We start from the raw sequence: 27,237 nt of genomic DNA, 5'->3' as shown, positions 1-27,237 counted from the left end.
CAGGCAGATAACCCAAGTGTGATGACTGCAACAGTGAATACACTCAAACATCTACATTTATGGTAAGTGTACACAACTTTACTTTTCGCAGCTACTTCAGTATTATAATGTTTGCACAATCCCCAGTGCAACAGTCTTGCCACATTATTATGCCTTTTAGTACACAAGCCTTCTGCCATTAGAGTGTCACACCCAGCAACAAGATATGTGACTGTTTCCAATTCTGTTTTACAAAACATGCATTTGTATGTTTCTCCAACATGTTCAAAGGACTTTGTAAACTAATGTGTATGTAGTCCACTATCCTGGGCAGCCAATATTAACCTTTTGTCTTTTGGTTTAAATTCACCTCTACTTAACCATTCCTGCATTAGATCCTGATCAACATGAAGTTGTTCTAGGAGTTTTCTGTACTTGCAAGTATATTTATGCATTTTCCACATTTCTTGCCTTCTCACCTGATCCTTCACCTAAAATTCTTTCTTTGTTTTGTAGATTAGATTTCCATTCCTACTTGACACTGATTATGCTTCTGCTAAGCTAAGCTTGGAAGTCATCGTAGACTTGTTCTCCTCATGTTTTAAAACTTTCAATGTTTTGGTCTTGTGAGGTTAGTAGATGTATGCAGTCCTAAGAATGCAGATCTGTACATGTGATCAGTTTCGAGGAGGCCCATATTTCCTTTAAAATGGGTAATATATAATCTTGGTTTACACTGATTTTTATAAATCATTTGATAAGCATGAAGCGTTTTACTTGTTTTCCTGTCTAACTGATCTATTACCTTTTGGGGACGGTCAATCAAACAAAAATTGTAAGAACAGGAAGGGCAGATCGGTTTATAACCTGGACTTTGATCCTATATGCCAGGGCTGTTTTCAGTGTTAATTTTAGTCTTCTAAAATATTCCTCACTAAATTCTATTCGCATTTGTTCATGTTTTATTGCTGATCCTTCATCAGTTCCCAAATATTTATACACTCCCTCCTGCTCAGTCTGTGATAGGATTGTGATATAAAAGAACCTGATATATTCTTGGTGTCACAGCTTTCAAGCTTTAAAGGTTGCTTTTGCATATTTATCAAGACCAAATGACATTCTTTTATTATCTGAGAAATGCTTGTTCACTTGCAGTTCTGCTTTCTGTTGGTATCAGCATGGCTTTTTAAATGTCTTCAGAATGAGTCGCTGAGAGGTACACTAGATATTACTATTCTGGAGCGCATGATAAAAAGAAATGACCAGTTGATACTGCATTTGAGGGTTATGAATTCTAAGCTGGGTCGAGACTTTTTTCACACTAGGGTATGCAGGAGGAGGAATTTACATTTGAAATAAGATCTGCTCACATTCTCTACTTTAAAATTATGTTAATTGATTGGTGTGGAGAAATGTTTTTGGCCTGTTGGGAAAAGATGTTTGGCTGGAAGTAATCTCCTCCTTCGAGGTTGTCTTTCCTATTTTAGGACATTGAAACACAATGGTCTTATTTACATTTCCTTTATACACTACAATCAATGATGGACAATCATAATTGACTTTAAACTCTGGTGATACAGCATGAGGCAGATTTAGGACCAGTATTCTGAGGAGGATACGCTGCACTTATTTATTTCCCCCAAAATTCACCTTAAAATTGTGACTTGCCACTTTTGAAAATTTTAAGAATGTGTAATGTCGTAGTATTTCAAAGTACTTTTTTCTCCATTTTTGTGTGATGATCAGTACATCCTCTCCAAGTCATTTTTCCTCCTTCATTTACTTTAGTGCATCTGTGTAGAAATTGTGAAATAGTTTTACAGTATTAGCCTGCTAGTAATTGAGATCCTGCACTTCACTCAGATGTTGAGAACACATCTGACACTGATATCCTTCAGAAGGGTCTTATAGAAACGGATAACTGGTGCCAGAGCCATGGCCTAAAGTTAAACGCCAAAAAATGCATAGTCATACCGCCGGGAAAAACAAGGTTACTAGCTACCATATAACCCACTAAGCACAGAAGAGGTTATCAGGGATCTGTGTACCCAGGTTGACAGTAACCTTTCATTTGACACTCACGTTGCCAAAGTAGTTAGGAAGACCTTCTACATTGCCCACCTGATCATGAAGGGATTCACATCTAGATCAAGGGAAGTCATCATCCCCTGTACTCATCACTCATCAGACCAATGATTGAGTACAATGCCCCATACACCTGCAGTAACTGGAAAGGCCCCAAAAGTTCCTCACCAAAAGGATAAAGGGTCTCAAAAATATGTCCTATGCTGCCCGACTGAAGGAACTTCAGCTCTATTCAGTACCGTCGCTACCTGCCTGCTCAGAGGTGACCTGTGCCTGACATACAAGGCCATGTCCAACCCAGAATTGATGAACATGCTTCACCTCAAAAAATCTAGATCCCTCAGAACTACAAGACTTAAACCTTGACACGGTTATTAATAGGAGTGCTGGAGGGACAGATTCATCACCCAGAGACTCCTATGCTGTGGAACAAAATCCCGGTACATGTGAGGCAGAGCACTGGCCTTGTTCAAGAGAAATCTTGACCAATGGATGGGAGATCGCAGATATACCCCAGGGATTATCTCAGTGTCACTGCTTGACAGAGGCACAGCAAAATAATGGGCATAGTATCCTCCAAACTAAAGGGGTGGCTCTTATAAATGCCCTTGGGCAGATAGCCTAGTATGAACCTATGTAAGTTGGTCACAATATTGCTACTTTATTGCGGTGCTGGTCCAATACAGTTTTGCTGTGATGTATTGTGTGAACATCCAGTTTACACAGTGTTACTTCTATCACTGCAGTATATTTGTTTAGTACTACTACTAGAGAAATGTGGCATGTTGTGGTCATAGGTAATAGGATCTGAACTGTTTAATGAGTTGCTTACAGTAACCAAAGGGTACAACATTTGATTTCTTCCACCTCAATTTGACTACACTGTGACTCTGAGAAAGTCACTTAACCAGACAGTGCTCCCGGGTCACCCTTGAAAAAGGGACATTTGCGTCCGGAAGGCTTATCCAGCTAACAAATTCATAAGCTAAATAAATGTTTTTGTTGGTTTAGTAAGTAAAATGTTATTCAGTTCTGTACAACTACATAGGACTTGCACATTACCTCAGACTTAATGAAGGTGCTACATATAGTACAATGCAGGTGCAGTAACTTTTAAACACTGTTTGGTAAATGGTTCGGTGATATTCCCATCACGATATGGTTATGTTTACCAAAAGATATACAGTGGATAATCTTTGTACATTTTTGCAGTGTGTGCACTTAGCACGTTATCGGGTGACTTCATGTAACTATATTTTCCTTTGTTAACTTGATTGAACACTGGTCCAAATGGACCATTGTCAGGCTCAGCCCAGGAGACTTCAATAGACAAAAGATGATAAAGTTGACCGTTTTAGACAGATGCATGCATGATGATGAATAAATGTTTTACAAACAAGTTGTCAGTGCTATAAAAAATGTACGTTTCTCTGTATATATGTGTCTGTTTGTGTAATATGTATAAAATTGTGTATTATATCTGTGTGTGTGTTTATTTATATGCAACCATGATCAGTGTTTAAACTGAAAGAAAAAGTAGAATGCAGCATATGTACTAAATATTGAATATATACAGTATAAATAATTTAGTGTACAAGAGAAGTGGTTAGGTAGAAGAAAGGAAAACTTAAGGTAGGGTGAAAGGGGTGTGTGTGTGTGTGTGTGTGTGTGTGTGTGTGTGTGTGTGTGTGTGTGTGTGTGTATTTATTGAATGGGGGTAGGGGAAGACTGTGTATAAAGTAGAAGTTATGGCATAAAGAAGATGAAAGCGTAGATGGACGGTTGGGTTTAAGTCATGCTGTTTGTTGTATAGACCTCACAGAGGGCTTCATAATTCAGTTCATTTGTTTTTAAGTTTGGTACAAAAGGCTTTATAGGAAGGGGGATAATTGTTTGAGTGGATGGGAAGGATTCTAATATGCAAGAGGCTAGTGTTGAGAAAGTTTGGTCGGCACCATGAAATCTGTTCTTAGAGATAAGTAAAGGAGGAGGTTTTGTGGGCTTCTGATCTTAGTTTATAGCTCTGTATCTTTTAGTAAATCTGTTGGAAAAAATGGAAGGTCTGTAGATTTAAGTTTTTATGGTTAAGAGATGCTAGGAATGGAGTGCAGCTTTGTTTAACTGAAAACCATTTTACCTTTGGAAGAATATTTCAGAGAATATCTCTTTTGGGTGTCAGGGTGATGAACATGCATATATTGTTAGCTGTGGTTTGGAAAGAGGTCGGGATTTTTTGAAGCATTGGCTCTGATTGGGGGCCATATTCTACTTTAAGACATCAGATTTCCCTTCCCTTTGGCTGCTGTGGTATTAGTGGAGAGGAAATGTGGGATCTTTTTAGAGAACAAAAGTATTGAGCTGGGCTTTTGATTTAGTGGTAGAGACTTGATTTTAAGTTTTAGGTTCTGGTTAAGTCAGGTATACAGTTTTAGGTTCTGGTTAAGTCAGGTATACAGTTGACGTGAGTTATTTCTAAGGGTATGTGGTTGATAAGTTGAATGGATCGTTTGGTGATGATTGTGTGAACTTATTTTGCTGGGTAGCAAAGATCATATGTTTTTGTGTTCTTTGTATTAAGTAGATGTTTATTTTTGAGTAGCCGGTTAGAGAATAGGCAACAGTTGTAAAGTTCTGTTTTGATGATGGAGAGGGAAGATTTTGATATGTAGATGACCATGCCATCTGTGTGTAGAATGACTGTGAACTCAGGTGTTCCATGGGTAAGTAATTAATAAATATTAAGAAAAGTAGAGGTGGGGGAAGATAGATCTTTGTTTCGAACCATGGAAGAGAGTCTTGGCTAATTCCAGCTGAGGTAAGGAAGGTTTAACAAAAGTTGATGGCCCACCAAGTGAAAGGCCTTTATCAGACCATTTAAAGGCAGCACTTGTTAGAAGTCTCTTGTCCATGTTCTGATGTCATTGATGAGGGTGCACAGGGTAGTAAATGTACCATGGCAAGCTAAGAATCTGTGTTGGTATGGAAAGAAGACGTATTTTTGGGTATTCTCTATAATTTGGTTGAACACTAGTTTTTCAAAGATTTTTACCAGGGTGGGTAGGATTGAAAATGGTCTCAAGTCTTTAGGGTTTTTGGGTTTGGGTTATGGTGGTGTATGTTTTAATTTTGCTTGTTTCTGCAATGTAAGCAACCTGTTTGGAGTTGCAAAGGTTATGTAGATGGTAGAGTGAGAAATATATGATCTTTGCATAGTAATTTAACTGTAAACACAAACTGCAAAACTCCAGAAACACAAAACACAAGACCAGTCTCCTTCACCAACAACAGTTTAGTAATGTATATAAGCACTTTTGCCTGAAAATATTAAGACTTCTTCAGATACATTAAACTAGCAAACCACCCAATTTAAATATTCCAGGCTGACATCACATAACTACAATGTTTGTTAAATACAATTTATTAAAGGCACAATCCCCATTTAAGTATAAAAATCAAAATAACTTTGATGGTTTTGATATATATTTTATCAATCCATACCCATCCTAAAGATAAATTTAAATGTAATAAATTAGCTCTTCATCTTAAAAAAATATTCATCTGGAATAAGCTTTTAACAGGTAGGTAATTGTAGACATTTTCTGTAACCCTGGAAAATTTCTTGCATTCAGCCTTATCTGTCATAGCTGTTCTTTTTTCTCTAATGTAAGATTCCAGGGGCCTCCCCTCAGATTATTTATTTTTTCCAAAATACAAAACTTAAATTCATGATTGGGAAAAATCCATAATGTATACAATGCAGTTATTGTTTTACCTTTTTTAATGTCATATATATGTTCATAAACCTTCTCCCTTAATCTCCGCTCAATTTTTTACACACAAAATCCATGATATTCTGGACATAAAGCCATATATACTACACCCTGTGTATTACAATTATATCTTCATGTAACTTTAAAACTATTAGTTTTAATAGTAAACATGCCACCTAAATACATACATTTATAATATTAATAGCACCCGCATTTGGACATAAAATGTTTATCATAATTATTTCCACTAGTAGAGTCAAAAATATTTTGAGACTTCAACATTGGTTTATTTCTTACCTTATAGTAGCATTCACAAGATTCCAATTTTTATTTATAACCATCCTAATTAGTTCACTATTCAAGGAATAACTCTTGAGTAATAATAAGTTAACTTTAGTCAAATATGTTCCTTTGAGGTATCTTCTCCAAAATTTTATTGGCAACCTCATTGCCCATCTTATTCTGTTTGTCATTCTCAATCTCCCCCTTCAAAACTGGAATGTAATAACCATTCCTTTACATAACTTCATCCATTAAATTGTTAAATAAATTACATCTGGATATCCCCTACTAAGAAACACATTCTTCAACATTCCACATTATTTCATAAATTCATCTTAAAGGGAAACTATACAGGCTGCATGGACAAACTGTCCTTTATGAATTGTCATTTCTTAGTGCAAAAAAAGACAGTAGTTAATGTTGGTTTTCTGTAAATTTCAGAAATCATGCTCTTATTGGTTTTATTCGTTGATATCATAACATTGAAATAAGTTTTTTTTCCTTCCCACTATTACAGTAAAGCTATTAATATATTCAAAAAACTCAGGGATTTTTCCACCTTCATCCCTCCATACAATAAAAATGCAAATATAGGCCATACAACTTGGCCATTAAGGGAACAAGGGTATAACATAGCTAGGCTTATAAAGGCCCAAGGGCCAGTAGCCTTGTAACCTCCTATGAACCTATGTAATCCAGGTACCTAGTGTATAAGTACCATGAGGAAACACATTTGCTATTAAAAATAAAATACCTCTCTCACTTCTGGGGGCTAGAAAATAGAAAAACCGAATTAGAATTCAAACTTTGTGTAAGTTTTCCAGGGTTAAATGAAATGTCCTCTATTACTTCCTGCTAAAGTTAAAAGCTTATTCCAGATAAATAATAAGATGAAGCGTTAATTTATTATATTCAATTTATTTTTAGGATGGCTATGTATTGGTAAGTTTGATGGTCTTCATATAAATTTTTGATTTTTATATTTTAATGGGGGTTGTGCCTTTAATAAATTATATTTAACGAACAGTGTAGTCATGTGATGTCAGCCTGGGATATTTAAATCATGTGGTTAGTTAGCTTAATGTATCTGAAGAAGTCTTAATGTACACAAGAGCTTTCATCGTCTTCATTTTCTTCTTTTGGCTTTTCCCGGTTAGGGGTCGCCAAAGTGGAACTCTGGTCTGCTAATGATTGGCAGTGGATTTTTACGGTGCAGAGTTGCCAGCCCGACGCCTAACCTTCAAAGAAGGCACACCCATTCATGTATGCACCTACCCGCATGTCTTTAATGTCACTCGACCATGGGGAGGACATGCAGACTCTACACAGAAGGTGCTCCAGCCGAGAATCGAATGCGAGAACCTGTTGTGAGGCGACAACGCTAACTGATGCACCACCGCTGCCTATAAGAGCTTTTGTCTAAAAATATTAGTAAATGTTTGTTGGTTAAAAAGACTGGTCCTGCATTTCGTGTTTCTGGATCTTTGCATAGTATAAAAAGGCAGAAGCCCATCTGTACCTTACCAGTTGTTGTATTTCATTTGTGGAAATTTCATCAGTGTTGTATTTCATTTGTGGAAATTTCATCAGTGTATTTCTCTCTCTTTCTTTGTATTTGCACATAACCCCATACAATTTTTTTTTAAGTGTGGGGGGAAGGAAGGCGGGTAAGACAGGCATTCATTAAGGAAGTCTGTGATTTATGATTGCCATAGGATATTTTTTTTTTTTGAGGGGGCTGGGCTGTTGTCCTTCACTCCATGCAAAATTCACTGACAGTTTGCTAAGTTTCTGTGGGATATAAATTAGTCCCTGGTTTCAGGGAACTGACAGTTTTTCTGTTTGTGCAAGTATTGCTCTCAATTTGAATATGGCTGTATTTAATCAGAACACTCCACTTTACTTTCCTCCATTTTCCTTTGGTGGAGGCTGCAGTGGCATCAGGCTAAGCAGATCAGACCAAACTTGTGTTTTTCCAGTTATGGATTTCAAATTATCCTTGGGAAATCTGTAAGCACTACTAAACCGCATGAGTGAATGCAGTCCTTTCATCATGTTCTATGTCTGCCCTGGGGCCTTGTCCCATTATGTCATGCCTAAGACAAGTCCATATGGATCATAACTATAAGATTATTTGTTTTTTCTTAGTCTGCATGTGCAGAGGTACTGATCTCGAGGTTTTTATAAGTTATAGTACTCTCCATCTTATCACTGCAAGTAAGCAGACTGACCCTGCTAAGAAACATAATTTCCATAGCTCATGCCTCTGAGTTTGTTCAGTGACCACTTCTCTTGGCACTGTACCATAGATGAGGATAGGAATTATATTCGATAACATTTTAAAATGAATGTTTGTTTCGTCAGGGAGCTTTCACTGCTGAACAGTTAGCACCTACCAAGATTATGGTCACTGCCTGAATCTGCTGCTGCTTTCCCTTTTTCCATCATTCTTAAACAGTAGCCATGGTACTTTAAACTTGCAAAGGTTGACTGTCATCCTCCGCAACTCTCCGTGAACAGAGCAATCCAGCACTTTTCCATGAGATTGGCCTTGGAAATGATTATCCCTTTTCTATCCATTTCATCCTCATCATTGAATCATGCAAGTCTGAGGATATGTAGTGTCATTGTGTGAGATGAAGCCAAAAGGACTGAATATCTGTAAATAAGAGGTAACCCTGCTAGGTCCCCAAAATGTACACTGTTATAACCATTCTTTTTATATCCTTTCCATAAAGCTTTAAAGAGCAGTGATAGCAATGGATGTTATTGCAAGAGCTTAACAACCTCCTTTAATGAGTCTGCCTTCATGCAAAGAATGCAAACAGTTCTGTCTGCATCGCTATACAGTCCTGGTAGCACATGGCTGTGGTTTTCTTTCTCCTTACTTTTTCATGACCTCACAGAATATATTCACATTGCTTTCTACAAGTTTGAAGAACACATGTAAACTGTTAACCAATTCCAATGACACTGCACATTCTAAACAGCATACCTTAAGCTTGCCAAGGCATTTGATACTTTACCACATACTAACATAATCAAGGTAAATGCGCTTCCGGCTGATTCTTATGTAGTTAGATAGGTAAGGAATTGTCTGGACAGAACCCACACTGTGACGGTGGCAGGCATGTCCTCGGAGAGCATGAACCAGTGGGATCCTTCTGGGATTTGTGGTAGGACCTCCTCTGCTGTTCAGCATGTACTCATCTGATCTCCAAATCTATTCAAAAACTGGGTTATGTGGTTAACCAAGTTTGCAGATGATTATAAACTGGGTAGCATACTTGTATCCCCTTCAGATATGCAGGAGCTGTGACATGAACTAATGCATATTAATAGCTGGTGCTGAGAAAACAGGCTGAAACTAAATGCTAAAAGCACTGTTGTCTTTAAACAACAAAAGCCAGGAGCTTGTGTCACCACCACAGAAATGAACTCAAAAAGTAATCCCTGTATAATATGAAGAAACCACCAATGACCACAGGTTAAAAACAAAAACTTGTTTAATAATCCACAATTGCTTTCGTCCCACAACATGCACGGGATGTCAGAGTTAAAAGATGCACACATACACACCAAGTTTCAATAGTGTTAGTAACACCCCCCCCCGAAAACTCATCAATCAAGTTAATTAAAAAAATAGGGAAAAACCAAAATTCATACATTTGAGTTATAAACAAAGTACAAATGTGAAGAAATAACATAGCTGAAAAAATGAAAAAAAAAATAATGCCTACACCGTCCATGGCAATATTCCTAACCGGTAAGTGATTTTAACTTCAGAAGACTACTAATAGAAATCTAGTCATTAAGCCCCTTTGGACTAGTGGCATTAGTTTTTAGTTGCCACTCAAGGACATTTACAATAAAAAGAAAACAAGTTTATGCCCTTCATTTTTTGAATGCATCTCCATAATGTGTTCTTCTGTTCTTGTTTTTTTTTATTTCTCTTAACTGTTCATATATTCTGTCTTTCAGTTTTACCTATACAAAATGACCTGCACATCAAGCATAAGGCCAAGTAGACCACCATTTTTGTTTCAAAATTACATTTCCTGGGGCACTTGATAGTACCCACCCCATTTAACCATATATATTCACCTTCTAAAATAGAGGGGCACTGGGAACAATGCCCACATTTGGACATTCCCCTGATATGTATAGTGGGCGTCCTAGATGCACCGCTCCATTCTAAAAAAAAATTAAGCTCTGTGTTTCTAAAAGTATAGTCAAACAATCAACTTGTATTGTACTGAAGAGGTCAAAAAAGACTGAAGTATGCTTCTGTGCAGTTAGTGGGGGTTGGCTTTCTTGGCCTGAATGTGCCCATAAAGACTTAAAATGTAATGGACATTCGGATGCCATGTAGCTGGAACACTGGTATATCCTTAAGGGTCATTTCAAATATCCAGTGAAGACTCTTCTTGCAGTTTTTATAGTACCAGTAGTGGGACTCAAGACCATGCCTTTGATGGCCATTGTATTTCAGATTAAAGGTAAATTTACTGGTGGTCAGTGGAGTGGATTCCAGACGCCATATCCCCTATCTACAGAAAAAAAAATTTTAGTAGTAATAGCATCTGGATGCAATCTCCCTTCTGTTCCTCACAGCGATTTCATAGCTGGTTGGAAGAGGTGGGATTCAACCCCCCCCCCTTCCCATTTCTCTTTTAATTATGTCCTTATCACATGGTGGTCAGATAGTATATATATTTTACAACTTAATGTTGGTTTTATTAGTTCTTTCCCAGCTGTGTAATTTCAGAATTGAATCAGGTTTTCATGGATCTTCATGTGGCAATACTAAACTGGATTCTTGTTTCAGTATACCATTTGATTGTATTTCAGAATGTATTTATTCAACATTTAATTTCTTGTTTAAACTGAAATGTTTTTCATTTTAGCCTGCCAGCTGGGATACTACAAAGACTCTCTAGAAACTGTCAACTGCACGATGTGCCCTGCCAATAGCCGATCTGAAAACGAAGGTTCCACTTTTTGTCCATGTAAAGATGGCTTCTACCGAGCACCATCTGACCAGCATTCATTAGCCTGTACTAGTAAGTATAGCAAATTATATCTGTGTTGAAGTTGAGTTTTGGCATTTGTCTGACACTTGCTGTGGTGCTATTTACCATTATGAATAGTTTAGATGTACAACCGATATGTGTCATTAAAACTGATCTGCAGTGTTGGATTACATGGGTCAGGAGAACTTCCTCTTTCCCAATAGTAAAAAGACTCGCACTGGAATTTAAACAGAAGTGCATCGGATACTCAGACTGGAGCAGCAGAATCAGTTCAGCAGTGGTCTTGTATGCTGTTGTTTGTCTTTCCGCTTTTCCCGGTTAGGGGTCACCACAGCTGAACTGCGGTCCGCTAATGATCGGCAGTTGTTTTTTTTTTATGGTGTCGAGTTGCCAGCCCGACGCCCAACCTTCAACGAAGGCATACCCATTCAATGCATATCTTTCGAATGCCCACTCAACCGCGGGGAGGACATGCAGACTCCACACAGAAGGCACTCCCAACCCAAGCCGAGAATCGAACGGGAGAACCTCTTGCTGTGAGGCAACAACGCTACCTCTGCATCACCATGGAATCATGAGGGGTATACAGGAAGGATAACAGTCTGCTCAGCAGCAACAAAAGACTACAACCCTCTGACAGAGAAAGCACTTATCTGTAAAAACATGTTAGGGGAATTAATCTAGGGAAGGACAGGCATAGTGAGAAATCAGTAATGTAGGTTTTAAGTAGCATATAAGGCTGTATGGCCTTTTTGGTACAGCCATTCCCTGCTTAGTGGGCAAGTTGAAATCTCGCATATCCAGTATTTTTCCTTCTATGACTATCCCTTTCAAGAACAGCCTTGTGTTTTGTCACATTCATCCGTGAATTTGTTGCATTTTTGACCCAATTACTTAGAGAAATGCTGTTTGAATTGTCCATTACTCTGTAAGTAAAGCAATGCTTTTTCATATATTTTCCTTGCATCTTGAAATTTCATCTTATTATTCAGATATTCTAATTTTGAACTCATTAATTATTTAGACTTTATAGATTCCTTTGAGATACTTAAGGATGTCCTTCAAGAATGCAACTGCAGTCATAACATATGGGTTGTCCTGCCTCAGGCAGCCCTCGGTCGGCCGCATTCCAAAGTCTGGGTCCGACGTCGGCTGATGTCGCATTTCTCTCCGAAGTCAGAGCGGCTGGAGTATATAAGCATCAGCCGACGTCATTTTCTTCAGTCTTTCTTGCCGTGCGGTGCCCGAAGCAGAAGCAGTTCGCAAGTGCCGGTCGGTCAGCTCCTGTATTCTTCGAATCCGAAGTCATCAAAAGCTACCCCATTGGGGACCTTTCTTGCCTCAGCCGATGTCAGAAATTACTGAAAAAGTTAACAATTGTCTGTCTTGTGGTAAACAAATACCTGATAAGGATTTCCACTCTTACTGTCTTCCTTGTGTTGGCCCAGACCACGACGTCTCGGCCTGTGTCGCCTGTGCTCACTTCAATAAGCGCACTCTTAGGCGCTGGGCGGAGTTCGCTGAAGACTTTTTCGGCGATAAATTTGCTTATACAATGCCGTCGGAACTTCCGACATCGCAGACTCCTAAGAAACGAAAAGACCGGGACTGACATCCTTGGCCCGCGTCTTCCACCGACTCCACGCCAAAACCTACCGCTCCGGTTCCCCTGAGACGGTTATTTCACCGCTCCGAATCGAAGACACCGACACCTCCGATACCGGAGGCCACACCGACGCCAGTTATAGATTTTCCTCCGGATACTGAAACCAAGTAAATGCCCGAGACCATTGCTGTAGATAAGGTCACTCCTGCACGTGGGGCTGCTAGGCCTCCTGTGGCCATGTCTGTTAAGGCCTACACACGCTAAGGCAGCCAGCAAGACCAAGCACCTTACTGTTAAGGCCTTACCTCAGCCTACTCCTGAAACACAAATCATGACTATGGCCGCAGACTTAATTTCCATGATTAGAGGTTCACAGGCCCATCCTGAGAGAGGATCCCAGCCTCCTCCTGACAAGAGGCCCCGGGTTGAACCCTCTGACCCTATCCCTTCAGATGAAGATTCTGAGGACTCTGTTCACTCCTGATGGCCAGGAAGAGCCCTTCCAGACCTATGAGGACTCGGATGCAGAGGATTCCATCCCCTCGGCCTCCCCTCCTGAGGATATTTCTTTTGGGGAAGTTCTGCATACCATGAGGGAACATTTTAAGTGGCAAGGCCAGGGATATTCTGATTCCAGAAAGCGCCTTCGAACCTTCCTTAAAAAGCCCCAACACAGGCCCCTGGCTATACCTCCTGTGCTTGATGTTTTGTATGACCTATACTCTGACTCCAGTGTCACCCCGGATACTCTTCCTCCTGCCCCAGCCAAGCCAGACAGATATTATAGGGTCCCAGAAACACATTCTCATTTCTTTAGGGCCCATGCTGTTGATTTAGAAACTATTTCTCAGGGACCCAAGGGTAGGGGTTTCAGCATCCACCTCCAAAAATCCCTTGCCTTCCAACAGGGAAGCTAGGTCATTAGAGAGATGGGGGAAAAAGGTTTACACCTCCACTACTTTATCTATGAGAGCTCTGAATTGCCTCTTTCATATGTTTCAATATCAGGATTATTACCTGTTAGATGATTTACAGAAAACATTGGCCTCTCCTGAACCTTTAGACAGGAAGTCTTTGCAGGAAGCTGTACATAATTCTCAGCAAGTCAGCAATCACTTTCTGCAGTGTGGATATGATGCATTGGAAGCTTCATGTAGGGCAGCTATGACAGGGGCGGTCATTTGTAGACATGCATGGTTAAAAGAACAACCTCTACCAGATCATGTAAAGGCAAAACTTCTTGATGCACCTTTGGAAAAGAACAAGCTTTTTGGTACTAATGCTAAAGATGTGTTAAAGTTCATCGAGGAAAAAGCAAAATCAGTTCAGACGGTCAAAGATTTCCTCCAGGTTCAGCCACCCAGATTCAGCAGGAATTGGCCTTCTAAAAACTGGTCCTTTCGTAATCCTGAAAGATTTCAAAGGGGTAAAAACAGGCGTGGCCGAGGAAGAGGACAATACAGAGGTTCTTACAGGGGACGACAATTGCAACCAGCAAACCAAAGAAGTGACACAGGGGTCTCCCCTGCCCCACAGGGACAATCTCAATGACTTTCCTCTACTTCCACTGACCAAGGAGCAAATAGAAGCTCCCTTGGGTGGAAAATTATCTCTGTTTTCAGACAATTGGCACAGATTGACAAAGGACAAATGGATTTTGGACATTATAGACCAAGGTTACAGGTTCCACTTTCATACCTTACCAAGAAAACAAGGCATGCCAAACCTACCACAAAACCAGAGGGCAGAGGCTATCAAGCAAATTTCTCTGCTTGCTCAGATCAAAGCAATAGAAAAAGTTCCACAACAAGAACAAGGCCAGGGGTTTTACTCAAGACTGTTCCTTGTTCCAAGAAAAGAAACTCAATGGAGACCAATACTGGATTTGTCCGCATTAAACACTTTTCTCATAGTACCAAAGTTCAAAATGCTGACTCTACAGCAACTCCTTCCCATGCTGGGCAAGGGGTCTTGGCTGATTACTCTGGACCTCAAGGAGGCATACCTGCATGTCCCTATCAGACACAGCTGCAGAAGATACCTCAGATTTCTTGCAGGGCCAGAGCATTATCAATTCTCACCATTGCCATTTGGCTTATCTACTGCGCCCAGAGTATTTACAAAATGCCTGGCTTCAGTAATTGCTCATTGCAGGCTCCAGGGGATCCAAATTTACCCATACCTGGACGACTGCCTCATACAAACGGACGACAAATTGATTTCGACAAAAAACTTGAACTATGTCATACATTTGCTACAGGCTCTGGGATACACAGTCAACTTCCAAAAGTCAAGACTTCAGCCATCCCAGCAAATAACCTTCTTAGGAGCCAATCTAGACACAGCCTCTCAAATGGCTTACCTGACAGAAGACAAGCAAGAGAAGTTAACTCATTATTTCAAAGGTTTGGAAAAACTCACCCAGATGACTGCAAGGGGATTCCTACAGGCCCTGAGTTACATGGCATCCTGCATTCTCCTGGTTCCATTAGCAAGACTACACATGAGAAAGCTTCAATGGTACCTAAAAAGCCTATGGTCTCAGCACAGCAACAACCTAGAGACAATCATACCGCTCATTCCATGCCTACAAAAGGAATTCCTATGGTGGGCCTCGGTAAGCCAGGCAAACACAGGTATGTCATTCAAAAAACCTCAGATAACACAGACCATGACCACAGATGCCTCAGACCTTGGATGGGGGGCGCACATGTATACAAAGACAATGGTCTCCAAAGGAAACACATCTGCATATAAACCAAAAGGAAATGCTGGCAGTAATGCATGCCATCGAGGCCTTTCGACAACAACTTCAGCAAGGCCATCTACTTATACGGACAGACAACACCACTGTGATGTGGTACATAAACAAGCAAGGGGGCACCCATTCCTACCCCCTTTGCAGACTGACGATGAATCTTTGGGAAAAATCACTGAGCCTAAACATACAGTTGCAATCCCAGTTTGTTTCAGGCAAAGACAATGTGCTGGCGGACAGCCTAAGCAGGAATTTCATAGATCCACACGAAAGTGGAGGTTACATCCAAAATCTTCACACAACTCACCTCGACATGGGGCAGGCCAGAAGTAGATCTATTTGCCTCCCACCTCAACCATCATCTACAAAAATTCTGTTCAAGGACATACCATCCACAAGCTTGGAAAATAGATGCTCTTTCATTCAGCTGGAACTTTCTAAAAATCTATGCATTCCCACCTCTGCCACTGATGACCACAGTATTACTAAAGATCAAAGCAGAGAGGCCCAAGGGGATCCTAATAGCTCCAGACTGGCCAAGACAACACTGGTACCCACTACTACGGAGCATATGTCACAACAAAAGGTGGGCCCTTCCCCAATGGCCCCTACTTTTGACTCAACACAACTTCAAAACAGTGCATCCAAACCTTCAGACACTGCAGCTAACAGCCTGGGAGATCCCATGAATAACCTCAATCTATCTCTCTCCAAGGAAGTTCAGCGGATATTAACAGAAGCTCGAAGACCATCCACCAGAAAGGTTTACTTAGCAAAATGGAAAAGATTCAGCATTTGGAATACCAGCAAGGGACATGATGCATCATTATTGAATATCCCACTCATCCTGGAATATTTGGCAGATATGCTACAGAATGGACTCTCATATTCCTCCATAAAGATACATGCTTCAGCTATCTCAGCTAGATATAACACTGATCCGCCTGTGTTTTCACATCCTTTGTTAAGGCAATTCCTCAGGGGAATCAAGAACATTAAGCCACCAAGAAAGGCTCCAGTGCCAGCTTGGTACCTCAACTTTGTCCTAGAAAAACTGACTCTACCTCCCTTTGAGCCAGTAGCGTCAGTGGACTTACAATTTTTATCATGGAAGACAGCTTTCCTGTTGGCAATCACCTCAGCAAGAAGGGTTTCGGAACTACAGGACCTAATGGCAACACCACCGTTCATAATCTTTCACCGAGACAGGGTCTCCTTAAGAACCAACCCTTCTTTTATGCCAAAGGTGGTATCTAGGGTTTCTTTAAATCAAGCTATTCACCTGCCTACTTTTTTCCCCAATCCTGAGAGCAAAGGGGAAAGACTGTTACATACCTTGGACATTCACAGACAACTTCGCTACTACCTGGACAGAACCAAGACCAGTAGGAAGTCTGATCAGCTTTTGTAGCTTACCCTGGAGTACAAGGGAAGGCAATTTCCAAACAGACTATTTCAAAATGGATTGGACATTGCATCAGATTTTGTTACTCCTTCCATGGGAAGAATGTTCCAGCCAATGTCAGACCACACTCCACCAGAGCTACAGCCACCTCTACAGCATTCTTAAGAGGGGTGCCTACAAAAGACATTCTAGAAGCTGCTACATGGAGCTCCGTGCATACATTCTCCAAACACTACAATCTCCCTTTATATTCCAGATCCAGAGCAGGCCAGTCCTGCAGGGTTTGATTGCCACACCATCTCTTTCCTAGAGCATTCCTCCTCCCCCAGCTAAGCTATGGTATTCAACCCATATGTTATGACTACAGTTGCATTCTTGAAGGACATAGTACAGTTTTGTACCTAGCATAAATGTAGATGTCCAATAGATATGCAACTGCAGTCGGATTTTCCCTCCCTCCATACCCCTCTATGCCTAGGGTCCACTCCTATCCTTGTTTCTCTTAGCTGGGGATATCTGTTATGGTGTATCTGTTTATTGCTTACTTATTTGTCTGGAATCCTGTTTTTGTCTTCCAATTTGATTATAGCCTTCCTTGGAGGGCACCTGGCATCTGGGGCAAGAAGCACTGAAGAAAATGGCATCGGCTGATGCTTATGTACTCCGGCCGCTCTGATGTCGGAGAGAAATCCGACATCAGCCGACGTCGGAACCAGACTTTGGAATCCTGCCGACCGAGGGCTGCCTGAGGCAGGACAACCCATATGTTTTGACTGCAGTTGCATATCTATCGGACATCTACATTTATGGTAGGTACAAAACTGTACTTTTCTGTTGCACGCCTCTTCTGCTTTTTATTTCTTGAACGCTAAACATAAACTCTTCAAGCCTCTCCTAATATGAAGTTTCCTGTAAACTCTGCATCATTTTTGAGGACTGCATTTAATCCCAAAAACATCATCATTTGTAGAAGGGGATAGCTTCCATTACTACATAGTGTTGCATTCTGTAGCCTTTAAATGTATTTTAGAAAGCAGATAACCCCACTTCCAAGCACAAGATTTGAGATATGCAGTCTTAGCATGTGTGTATGGGTAGTAGTTTCTTGTTTTATACTGATTTGTCTTCGTGTGTATGACAAAGGGAAGTAGTATGGGGCTTGAATCCTACAAATTTCATCAAAAATATGTGATGAGATTTTAAATCCCCACCGATGGCACCAAATGTATGATGTGAACAGAGCTATGGCCTCTCGATCCACACCACTGCAAGTCATATAGTACATGAGGGCTTTCATTTGCTTATCAGTACATATGCTATATGTGCACTCTTACTTTGGGTAATAGTGAATGTTTGATGCACCCAAGTAAGATGTCCCAGATTTCACCCACCTTAAAGTCACCCTGTTGCCTTGCAGTGCAGTCTTGCTGCCAGTAGCTCAAACTTGGGAAACAATATTTTACTTACACACACACACACACACACACACATACATACATACATACATACAGACACACACACACACACACACACACACACACACACACACTTTCCAGAAAGGAGGGTAAATGATAACTCCTTTAGTACCTACCTTCTCTTCCCCCAGTCTACAGTATATTGCCACCAACCAAATTACTTTGGCAAACCAAGAACACAAATTAGTGTTTACTCTTAAAATAATCCAATCTATGAATATTTGAAAGGTAATCATAACTTGAATGGTAACTCTTCAGTGCGGGGTACCCACAATTGGTTCAACACCAGTTCATCATAGTTATCCTCATGTTAAGAAACATTGACTACAAGCATGTAAATGCACTTGGGGTTGAGATGTCACTTTAACAGTGACAATCGTCTAAAGACCATGTTTACACTGCTGGGTGACTTCAAAGAAAATAAAACATTTCACTTGAAAGGTAAATATGTAAAGACATATTCTTTCAAAAGGAAATTAAAGTAAAGGTTTTAAATAGACAGGTGACATACAATGAACATTACCAGCTAAACTAGATTGCAACTACTTTTCCCTGAAGATGTAGCTTTCCATGTCAAAAACAATTTGCAGAATCCCTAGCGGCAGTGTAATAAAACTGAGCTCTGTCTGCTTGTTCACATTTACAGGATAATCCAATAAATGGCTCTGTAGCAGGCAGAGTAGTAGTAAACCTGAGTTAAGACTCTCACTATGTGAATCCCATACAGGATTCCTATATCTTGAGTTTGAATTTTCTTGTAGCTTGAGTTGAACTTGATGCTTCCTTGTTTTTGGCCTTACATACTGTACAGGGGAGGGGTCTCAACAAGGTACTTTCCAAATAAAACATCGTAATGTGTCCTAGTTCAGTATTTTCCAAGGAGCATTGGGCTTTAAGTTGTATAGTGTTAAGAGAAAAAGTTTTAAAACACATTATTATTATTTGTCTCTTTCTCCCATCTAGCAAAATGAATATGCTATTTGCTGAAGTGTTGGTAAGAAAAGGTCATTGAACCATGTTTATTAAAGATGGGCTTTATCTATGATAGATGTAGTTTGCTTATGAACTTGAATAACATCTGTTTTCTATACTTCTGAATAAGAGTTAATTTACTGAGGCAGGCTCTGGAAAATTCCACTACCACTGTGGTTTTGAGGTAAACGTTCTACACTAACTGTGGTTTTGAGGTAAACATTCTACACTAGCTGTGGTTTTGAGGTAAAACATTCTTTCCTGAGGTAAATTGTGATCCTAGATGTTTTTCATAGCCAACTGTCAATTGTTAGAAATGTAACAAAAGCTATTTTAGCTAGTAACAGGAAAGTATAAAAGTTGATGTCAGTAACCAAGATGATCAGATTGAGATCATCTTGGCCAACATGCTGCTGTAATCTGGTTAGCAGTTAATAAAGGAAGTTTTTCATCACCTGAGGCAGATGTGACTCGCTTGAATTTTTTCTTCTGACAATAGAGGTTTGCATAGTCAAGAAACCGATACTGAGATGGACAAAGCTCCAGGTACTACCCAGCTGACCAAAGTTCATTTGGCAAATCATCTGCTGGAAGATGTGGATAGGGAAGGATTAGAGTGAGTGGTTTTTTGCTAGCTTACCCAGGGAAGTCAACATGGGGAGGTGCAAACCTCACATAATACCTGCTGTCCTGAGGAATGAACTTACTGGCTTTTTAGTAGATGGTGTAGGCCATGCTTGGATACCCTGCACTTTGGAGAGCTGTAGCTGAATTTTGCCACCACCGACCCAGTGCAGAAGGTTAAACACATATCCATTCCTTCTTGGCATTTGTTTGTCTTGGTAGTCAACCTTTTTTTTTTAATAGGTTGGCACCTCTCTGACATGCTGCACAAGTTCTATTCAGGACTGATGAAACATAGTGATTCCAACTATGCAATCAAAAGTATAGTTTCTGGCTTCTGCTAAGTTTTGATCCACGAGCCTCTAGAAAGCTAACTGGAGCATTTTTTATTAAGAAACAATTATTTTGAGCTTAAACAACCCAAAAGGCATGAGAAAAGCTAACCTCTCTCACTGCACATGCAAAGGGTATCTGCCAGTAACCCTTAAGTGAATAGTAGATACTTTCCCACCTAGTTGTTCCAAAGCTTTGTTTGTCTTTGGATGATATACACATTTGTCTGAGTGACTGTTTAGTTTCTATGTGGACTACAGAAAAGTGAAACTGAAATTTTTTTTTTTGCTCCAGTCCTAGTAGGAAATCCCAGGCACTGTTGCATTTCTGAATTATTAGCAGATTTAACATTTCATACAGTTCCTCTGGGTCCTGTGTGTACATGCTGTTCTGGAAGGTTTACTATCAAAATTTCTAACTGAACTCCGTCGACTGCACTTTGTTCGAACACGACAATGTCAAACATCAAGCCTGTATCTCGACTCATGTTAAAACCCGTTCCTAGTTTGGCTTTTGATGTTTGACATTGCCGTTTTTGAATTTCCGTGTTTGAACAAAGTGCAGTCAACAGAGTTCGGTTCACAATTTTGATAGTAAACCGTTCTGAAGCTGGGTGTATCTTAGCTAAGCAAAGAGCCTGTCTCCATGCTTACACAGTACTGCTTTGGATGGCAGCTATGGTAGTATACCGATCTACTGGAGTGTCAGTTCAGGTCTCACTGAGGAGATACTCCACCAGATCCCTCACAGATTCCTATTGTAATCTACTGCATATACTATGATCCCTCTCAAATTACCATTGTAAGCCACTGCAAATTCAAAGTACAAGAGTATCTGTTGTGGTAGGGCTCCATCATATTGACACAGAAGAGTAAGTATTTTGCCTTGTACTTTGCTAATCCTCCACATAATTAATGTTATTTATCTTTTTCACAATGAAAGGTTCCTGCCATGCTCTTTGCAGTTTATTTTGATGAACAGGAATAGACACCATTTCCTTTTCTCCAGCTGTGTACTCATGGGCTGTTGTATATCAACCCTTTTCCTCCTCCACAACCCCTGCAGAACCTTGTCCTGATGGCTCATCTACCTGCAATCCAGTCTACGTTTGCATTCCACAGGGGTGGGGAGTCCGGCATCCATGGACTAGGCAAGACCCCTTTGGCTGATTTGGTTTTGTATGGATAGTACAACTGGTCCACATATTCTCACTGCAGAGTGACCTCAGTGGCAGGGACTTGGCCAATGTACATGTCTTGTAAAGCAGCTTACTTTTCCTTCTCACTAGGTGACTGACTAAGTTGGGATAGCTGGCTGGCTAGGGAAGGGACATGCACATTCACATGAACATCCAACTCTCTGTTCTCAGAGGTGCTACATGGTGTTCACAGTACGTGCTTGCTCCAGTAATTCTCTGGGTGATCAACTTTCTACCTATCAGTAGGCCTTTGGGACTACAAACTACTGAATTAATGTTCCCTATACCCTTCTTCAGGATTGCTTTTCTTGTACAGTAACTCCTTGTCCCAGTAAATGTTCTCCTCCTGCTGTTGAAAGTCAGGCGACTCTTTGGGTTACCTTCCTGAAGTTCTGTAAGGTGGGATCTGAGAGCTTCCTGCTTGTCCCCCCCCCCCCCCCACACACACACACACACTGTCTCTTTCTCTATCCAGTTCCCCTTCTAATGGAAGTGTAATATTTTTGTCATGATATCTCAGATGCTGGTTTACTGCTATAAACCATTTTCCCCATGTTCCTCCCCATCAAAGTCTAGTACCTTTTGACACCTGTGGCTCAAGTTAGGTGAGCCCTACTACTATAAACATTTTTCCCCTGGACTCCTTGCCATAAAAGTCCAGTATCCTCTGACAGCTGTGACTTTGATTTAGCCTCTTGTGTTTTCATAAGGTACCTGCAACACCTGCCTTCACTGGTGGAATGGGCACTGGCTGTGTTTCCCCCCAACCTACTGCACACGACTGTCTTCATGCCTGACTGCATGTAATAGTGCATACATATGGTACTGTACCATCAGAATGTTTGCCTATTGGAACATTTGTCCAGATATTCATCAAACGTTGTCACCTGCTTGTCTCCTTGCCCTGTTTCCCAGTCTGAATGAATGCTGGTGAATGGTACTTTTAAAAAGTGTACCTCTTTTGGCTCTAAGTAGAGTGGACTCCCCAGGAAAGTAATGTCCCCCTCCAACAACTGCTGGCTTAGCAGTAGATGTTTATTACATTATTTATTGTTACAGTCCTGACTTTTGGGATTCTTGCCCAACTGGCTATTCTAATTTTCAGAGCTTTCCTTCCCTACCATGGGCTTTACTGAGTCCCTCCCACCAGTACACAAGGATTTTGTTGGTATAGGTGGTGCATCTTCAGACACCATTTTCAGATCTTTCTCGCCATACAGTTGACTATCCTTTTATGGTACCAGCATCATCGGTCCACTGGTCAGCCAGATAAGTAAGACATAGGTGGCAGTACACTAAACACCGAAAGTGTGATGAGAGACTTAGGGACACAGGTGGACAGTGGTCTCACCTTTGATAATCACATCGCCACAACAGTCAGGATTGTGGCACACCTCATCACTAAGGGCTTTTCATCCAGAAAAAAGGAGGTCATTGTCCCACTGTACTCATTCCTCATTAGACCCATTATAAGAGTACAACGCCCACCTCACAAGACATCTGCAACAGCTGGAAAGGCTGCAGAAATACCTCACTAAAAGATCCACAGGCCTAAAGCAGTTACCCTATGCTGGCCATCTAAAAAAACTCCATCTGTACTCTGTGGCATATTGTCTACTCAGAGGCGATCTCTGCTTAACATACAAGGCCATGTCAAACCCTGAGCTGTTGGGCATGCTCCACTTAAAGAAATCCCAATCCCTCAGAGCCACACGCTCCAGGGATCTAAACCTTGTTATCACAATGAACAAAACATGCTGGAGGGATAGGTTCCTGACCCAGAGACTCCCCATACTCTGGAATAGACTGCCAGTACACGTCAAGCAGAGCACCTCCTTGGTCCTCTTCAAAAGGTACCTTGATGATTGGATGGGAGATAGGAAATTCACCCCGGGGATCATGCGAGTCGTCCTGCTAGACACTAGGTCCAGGGGAGTAAATATTGTGGGAAGAAATATTCAGGGAATTGTTATGGCTAGGCTTGTATAGGCCCTAGGGCTGATAGCCTAGTACCAGCCTATGAACCCATGAACCTATGAACCCATGAACCTAAGTAGCCTAAAATGGATTTTCATATATTCATATATCCATACATACACATTCACACACTCACACACCCACACTCACTCACACACCCACACTCACACAACCTCACTCACACACCCACACACACACACTCACTCACACACACCCACACTCACTCACACACACCCACACTCACTCACTCACACCCACACTCACTCACTCACACCCACACTGACTCACTCACACCCACACTCACTCACTCACACCCACACTCACTCACTCACACCCACACTCACTCACACACCCACACAAACACACACACACACACACACACACACACACACACACACACACACACACACACACACACACACACACACACACACACACACACACACACACACACACATACTGAGAGAGCGAGAGAGTGTTGTGATTTCTAATGTCTGATAGTGAATCAGTATCGGAGACTTGTCATCATATACTCCAGCATGATATCTTAATTGTGTTTTAGAGAAGCTCAACCTGGTACCATTTGGACAACTGTGTCTGCACTTCTCCAGTTTTTATTCTAGAAGAATGTTTTTGGTGGCTTTCACCTCTCCTAGAAGACCAGACTTGTCAGAACGTCAGACTTTAATGTGCAGAGTCTGTACCAATCTCTCCTTTATGCCAAAGGTGATCATAGAGCTATTCCTTAACCAAACCAGTCACTTGCCTTTATTCTTACCCTCAAAACAAGGGGAGGTGGAGAATACTTAATTTCCTGAATGGATATAAATAGATGAGATTTTATTTGCAGTGAGAAGTAGGGAAAACAGTGAAACCCTTTCCAAGTGTCTTGTTTATTGCACTTCCTAATATTACACATGTCATGGCAAATCCTTTCCTGAGAATGTCAGAGTTCATTCTACTAGAGCCACTGCAACCACCACAGCTTTCCTTAGAGGTGTCAGCATGCAGGATGTCTTGGCAGCTGCCACATGGATCTCGACCCACACATTCTCCATGCACTAAAATTTGGAGGTAACCTTGATGACCAGGGCTGGATTTGCTTTTGCTATCCTGCAAGTCTTACTCTCATAACTACTAATTCTGCAACAGTGAATAGTATGGTGAATATAGTACAGTTGTGTTATGAACTTGCTATTAATGTATATATTGGAGTATATTCACTGCTGCAGTCCCGGTCCCTCCCACCTTCCCAGTTTCTCTTTTTCCGTCCATGTTACCCTGTATTAAGGTGGCCCATTTTACCCTCAACGTGTCTCTCACTTCCCTTCCAGGTCCCTTCCCCTCTTACCTGACCTTAATTCCATAGATGGAGATTGGGAACCTCTGTCATGACTCCTGGGCACAAGTTACTGTGAAAATTTGTTCCACTAAAGCTTTGGTATCTGGATCTTCTAACCCTTATATTGGTTATCACAAGAAAGACCTGAAGATTGCGTTGCCATAAATACCTCTTATATTACCAATGTCCTTATTTAATGGTGGGAGGGAGCAAGCTAAGGATGATAGATCTCTGTAAGTTGGGCTGGCCAGTCAGGCAACCTGCAAGCAAGAATCCCAAAGGTCAGGAGAGTAACCGTGAAAATACTCAAACAACAATTGTAAGTTATCTAATGTGGTATCGTTTACCTAATACCAGGATAGAGTACAGGCCCTTGTGATAATCTGGAGCAGCTATAATTCCAAGTCAATCCAGCAGTGCCACGTTGCCACCTTTGTTAGCTACTTCATGTGATTTTTAAACTGCATAGCTGCACATCGGACATAAAATCATTATCTCCTTAGTACAGCTGCACATCTGACATAAAATCCTTATCTGCTTAGTATAGCTGCACATCTGACATAAAATCCTTATCCCTTTTAGCTTTTCACCAACCTTTGACTGAACCAGTACCTTCCATTGTAGTTTTACATTTATTAAATGAAACTTGTCTAAAATTATTGTGCAGTATTTTCCAGAAAGACAGGGTAAATTTTCTAGTATCATCATCCTCTTTCCAAGCTTATAGTAAGCTGCCGCTAGCAAACTTACTTTGGCAAACCCAGGGCAACTTTACCATTAAAATAAGCTAACCTTTAAATATTTTCTAGTAATATACCAAATGCTAATACTTTGAAGGACAGATGTTCTCAACTGGTTGTATACCTATTCAACACGCATATCCTTTTCTTTTTACCACACAATCTTTTTATCCTTTAAGTATTTACAGTTTTTAATTTTTTGAAACAAGTTTTATTTATTCACTGTACTTTATTATGCAACATGAATTCATGTACAGTAACAGTAAAAATTTCAAGAATGTTTTCCATTGTCATCTTCATGCATTATACATTTTTAAACACCTTTAAATTATCACTTAAGACATAAGCAAACCTACATTAACAGAGGTCCAACATTACATAAATTGTTCAATTCCTGCCTTCCCTTAAATCTCACTCCTGCTCCTCCTCCTGAACATTATTCTGGATGTATTGTTCCCACAATTTCAGTTTATTTCTGTAATCTGTTCCTTCCCTTTTTTGAAGATCTCTATTCCAGTTCTTTTATTTATTTATTTATTTCATTTTATTTATTTATTTATGTATTTACAATAGACATGCATTTCCTTATGTTGTTAAGTAAATCACGTGCTACAAGCATTTAAAAAGCAATACTCTTAAAGTAACTATACAAACAGAAATATTCTTGTACAAAGAAGTTAAACACACAGGTTTTAAACAGAGACGTGAGAGGTGACATAAAACAAAGACTGTTTAATCAGAAAAAGTAGACATAAAGTACTTTTTTCTGAAGATGTGCTCCACCTTAACAGTTTCTAGCTTTGAAAATCAAAATATAATTTGCAGTGTCCTTACAGGCAATATGATGCAATTAAGCTCTACACTTGTGCATTCGCCTACAGTAAAGTCCAGCAACAACGATATGGGAAAGGTAGCAACTGACTTGAATAGTCTTGTATCCTCTCTTCTTATGTGACTCACAGGATTTTCTGTGGCTTCTGTTTGAGTTTTATAAGTTGTTGTCTTTGTTTGCACAGTTACATATTTCTGTGAGTTTTGTGGTGATGGGATTCAGAATATGCTATTCTCCAGTAGGAAACATGACAATCAGCCTTTCATTTATTATGTAAAGAATAGATTAGAGCACATTTTCAAAAGTCACATTGTCCAATTGACTTTCAGACTGTATTATGTTATCAACAGGAAGCTCTACCAGGATAGCTACCTTACATGCCATCTTTAAAATGCATTGCTAGATGTTCTGTGCTACTGCAACATGGGATCCTCTGCACACTTTTGCAAGACTCTGCAAGCTGAATGAGGTCTCGTGGTCCAGATACATTTCTGGGACCAGTAAAGTCAAAGCTTAGGTCTCTGTCCTGTGGGTTGCAGTTGATGGACTGGCTCATGTAGGTTAAAACCATTATGAACTTACTTTAACTTGAGCAGCTGTACTCTTGTCTTTTCTATTTTCTTATGTGGTGAGACTTAGAGCGTATTAATCTAATGTGTAGGTTTGGTGTGCATATTTTTTATTTTATGGGTACTATCTGTTCAGGAGTCCTCTAGAGATCTGTAGTGGATTATGGAAAAAGAGCATTATGGAATCATGGAGAAGAGGAGCTTTGGACGAGGAAAGTTTAGGGTTGCAAGTTTACTTGACCCTACCACTCCTTATT

At 40.4% G+C, this 27,237-nt stretch overlaps 1 protein-coding gene across 1 annotated transcript in view; it reads left to right on the top strand.

The window, feature by feature from the left end:
- EPHA1 (EPH receptor A1) overlaps nucleotides 1–27,237 on the top strand; it is a 1,081,817-nt gene that overhangs the window by 281,557 nt on the left and 773,023 nt on the right. The window contains exon 4 of the mRNA XM_044079196.1: nucleotides 11,024–11,179. Within this exon, the coding sequence (XP_043935131.1) occupies nucleotides 11,024–11,179 (156 nt within the window). The remainder of the gene's footprint in view (nucleotides 1–11,023; nucleotides 11,180–27,237) is intronic.

Source organism: Protopterus annectens, chromosome 8.part0, assembly GCF_019279795.1.
Source record: "Protopterus annectens isolate FY-2018-M chromosome 8.part0, PAN1.0, whole genome shotgun sequence".
In the NCBI taxonomy this organism is placed as follows: domain Eukaryota; kingdom Metazoa; phylum Chordata; order Ceratodontiformes; family Protopteridae; genus Protopterus; species Protopterus annectens.
Note: the sequence above shows the minus strand (reverse complement) of the source record. Positions and strands in the feature narration are given on the sequence as shown.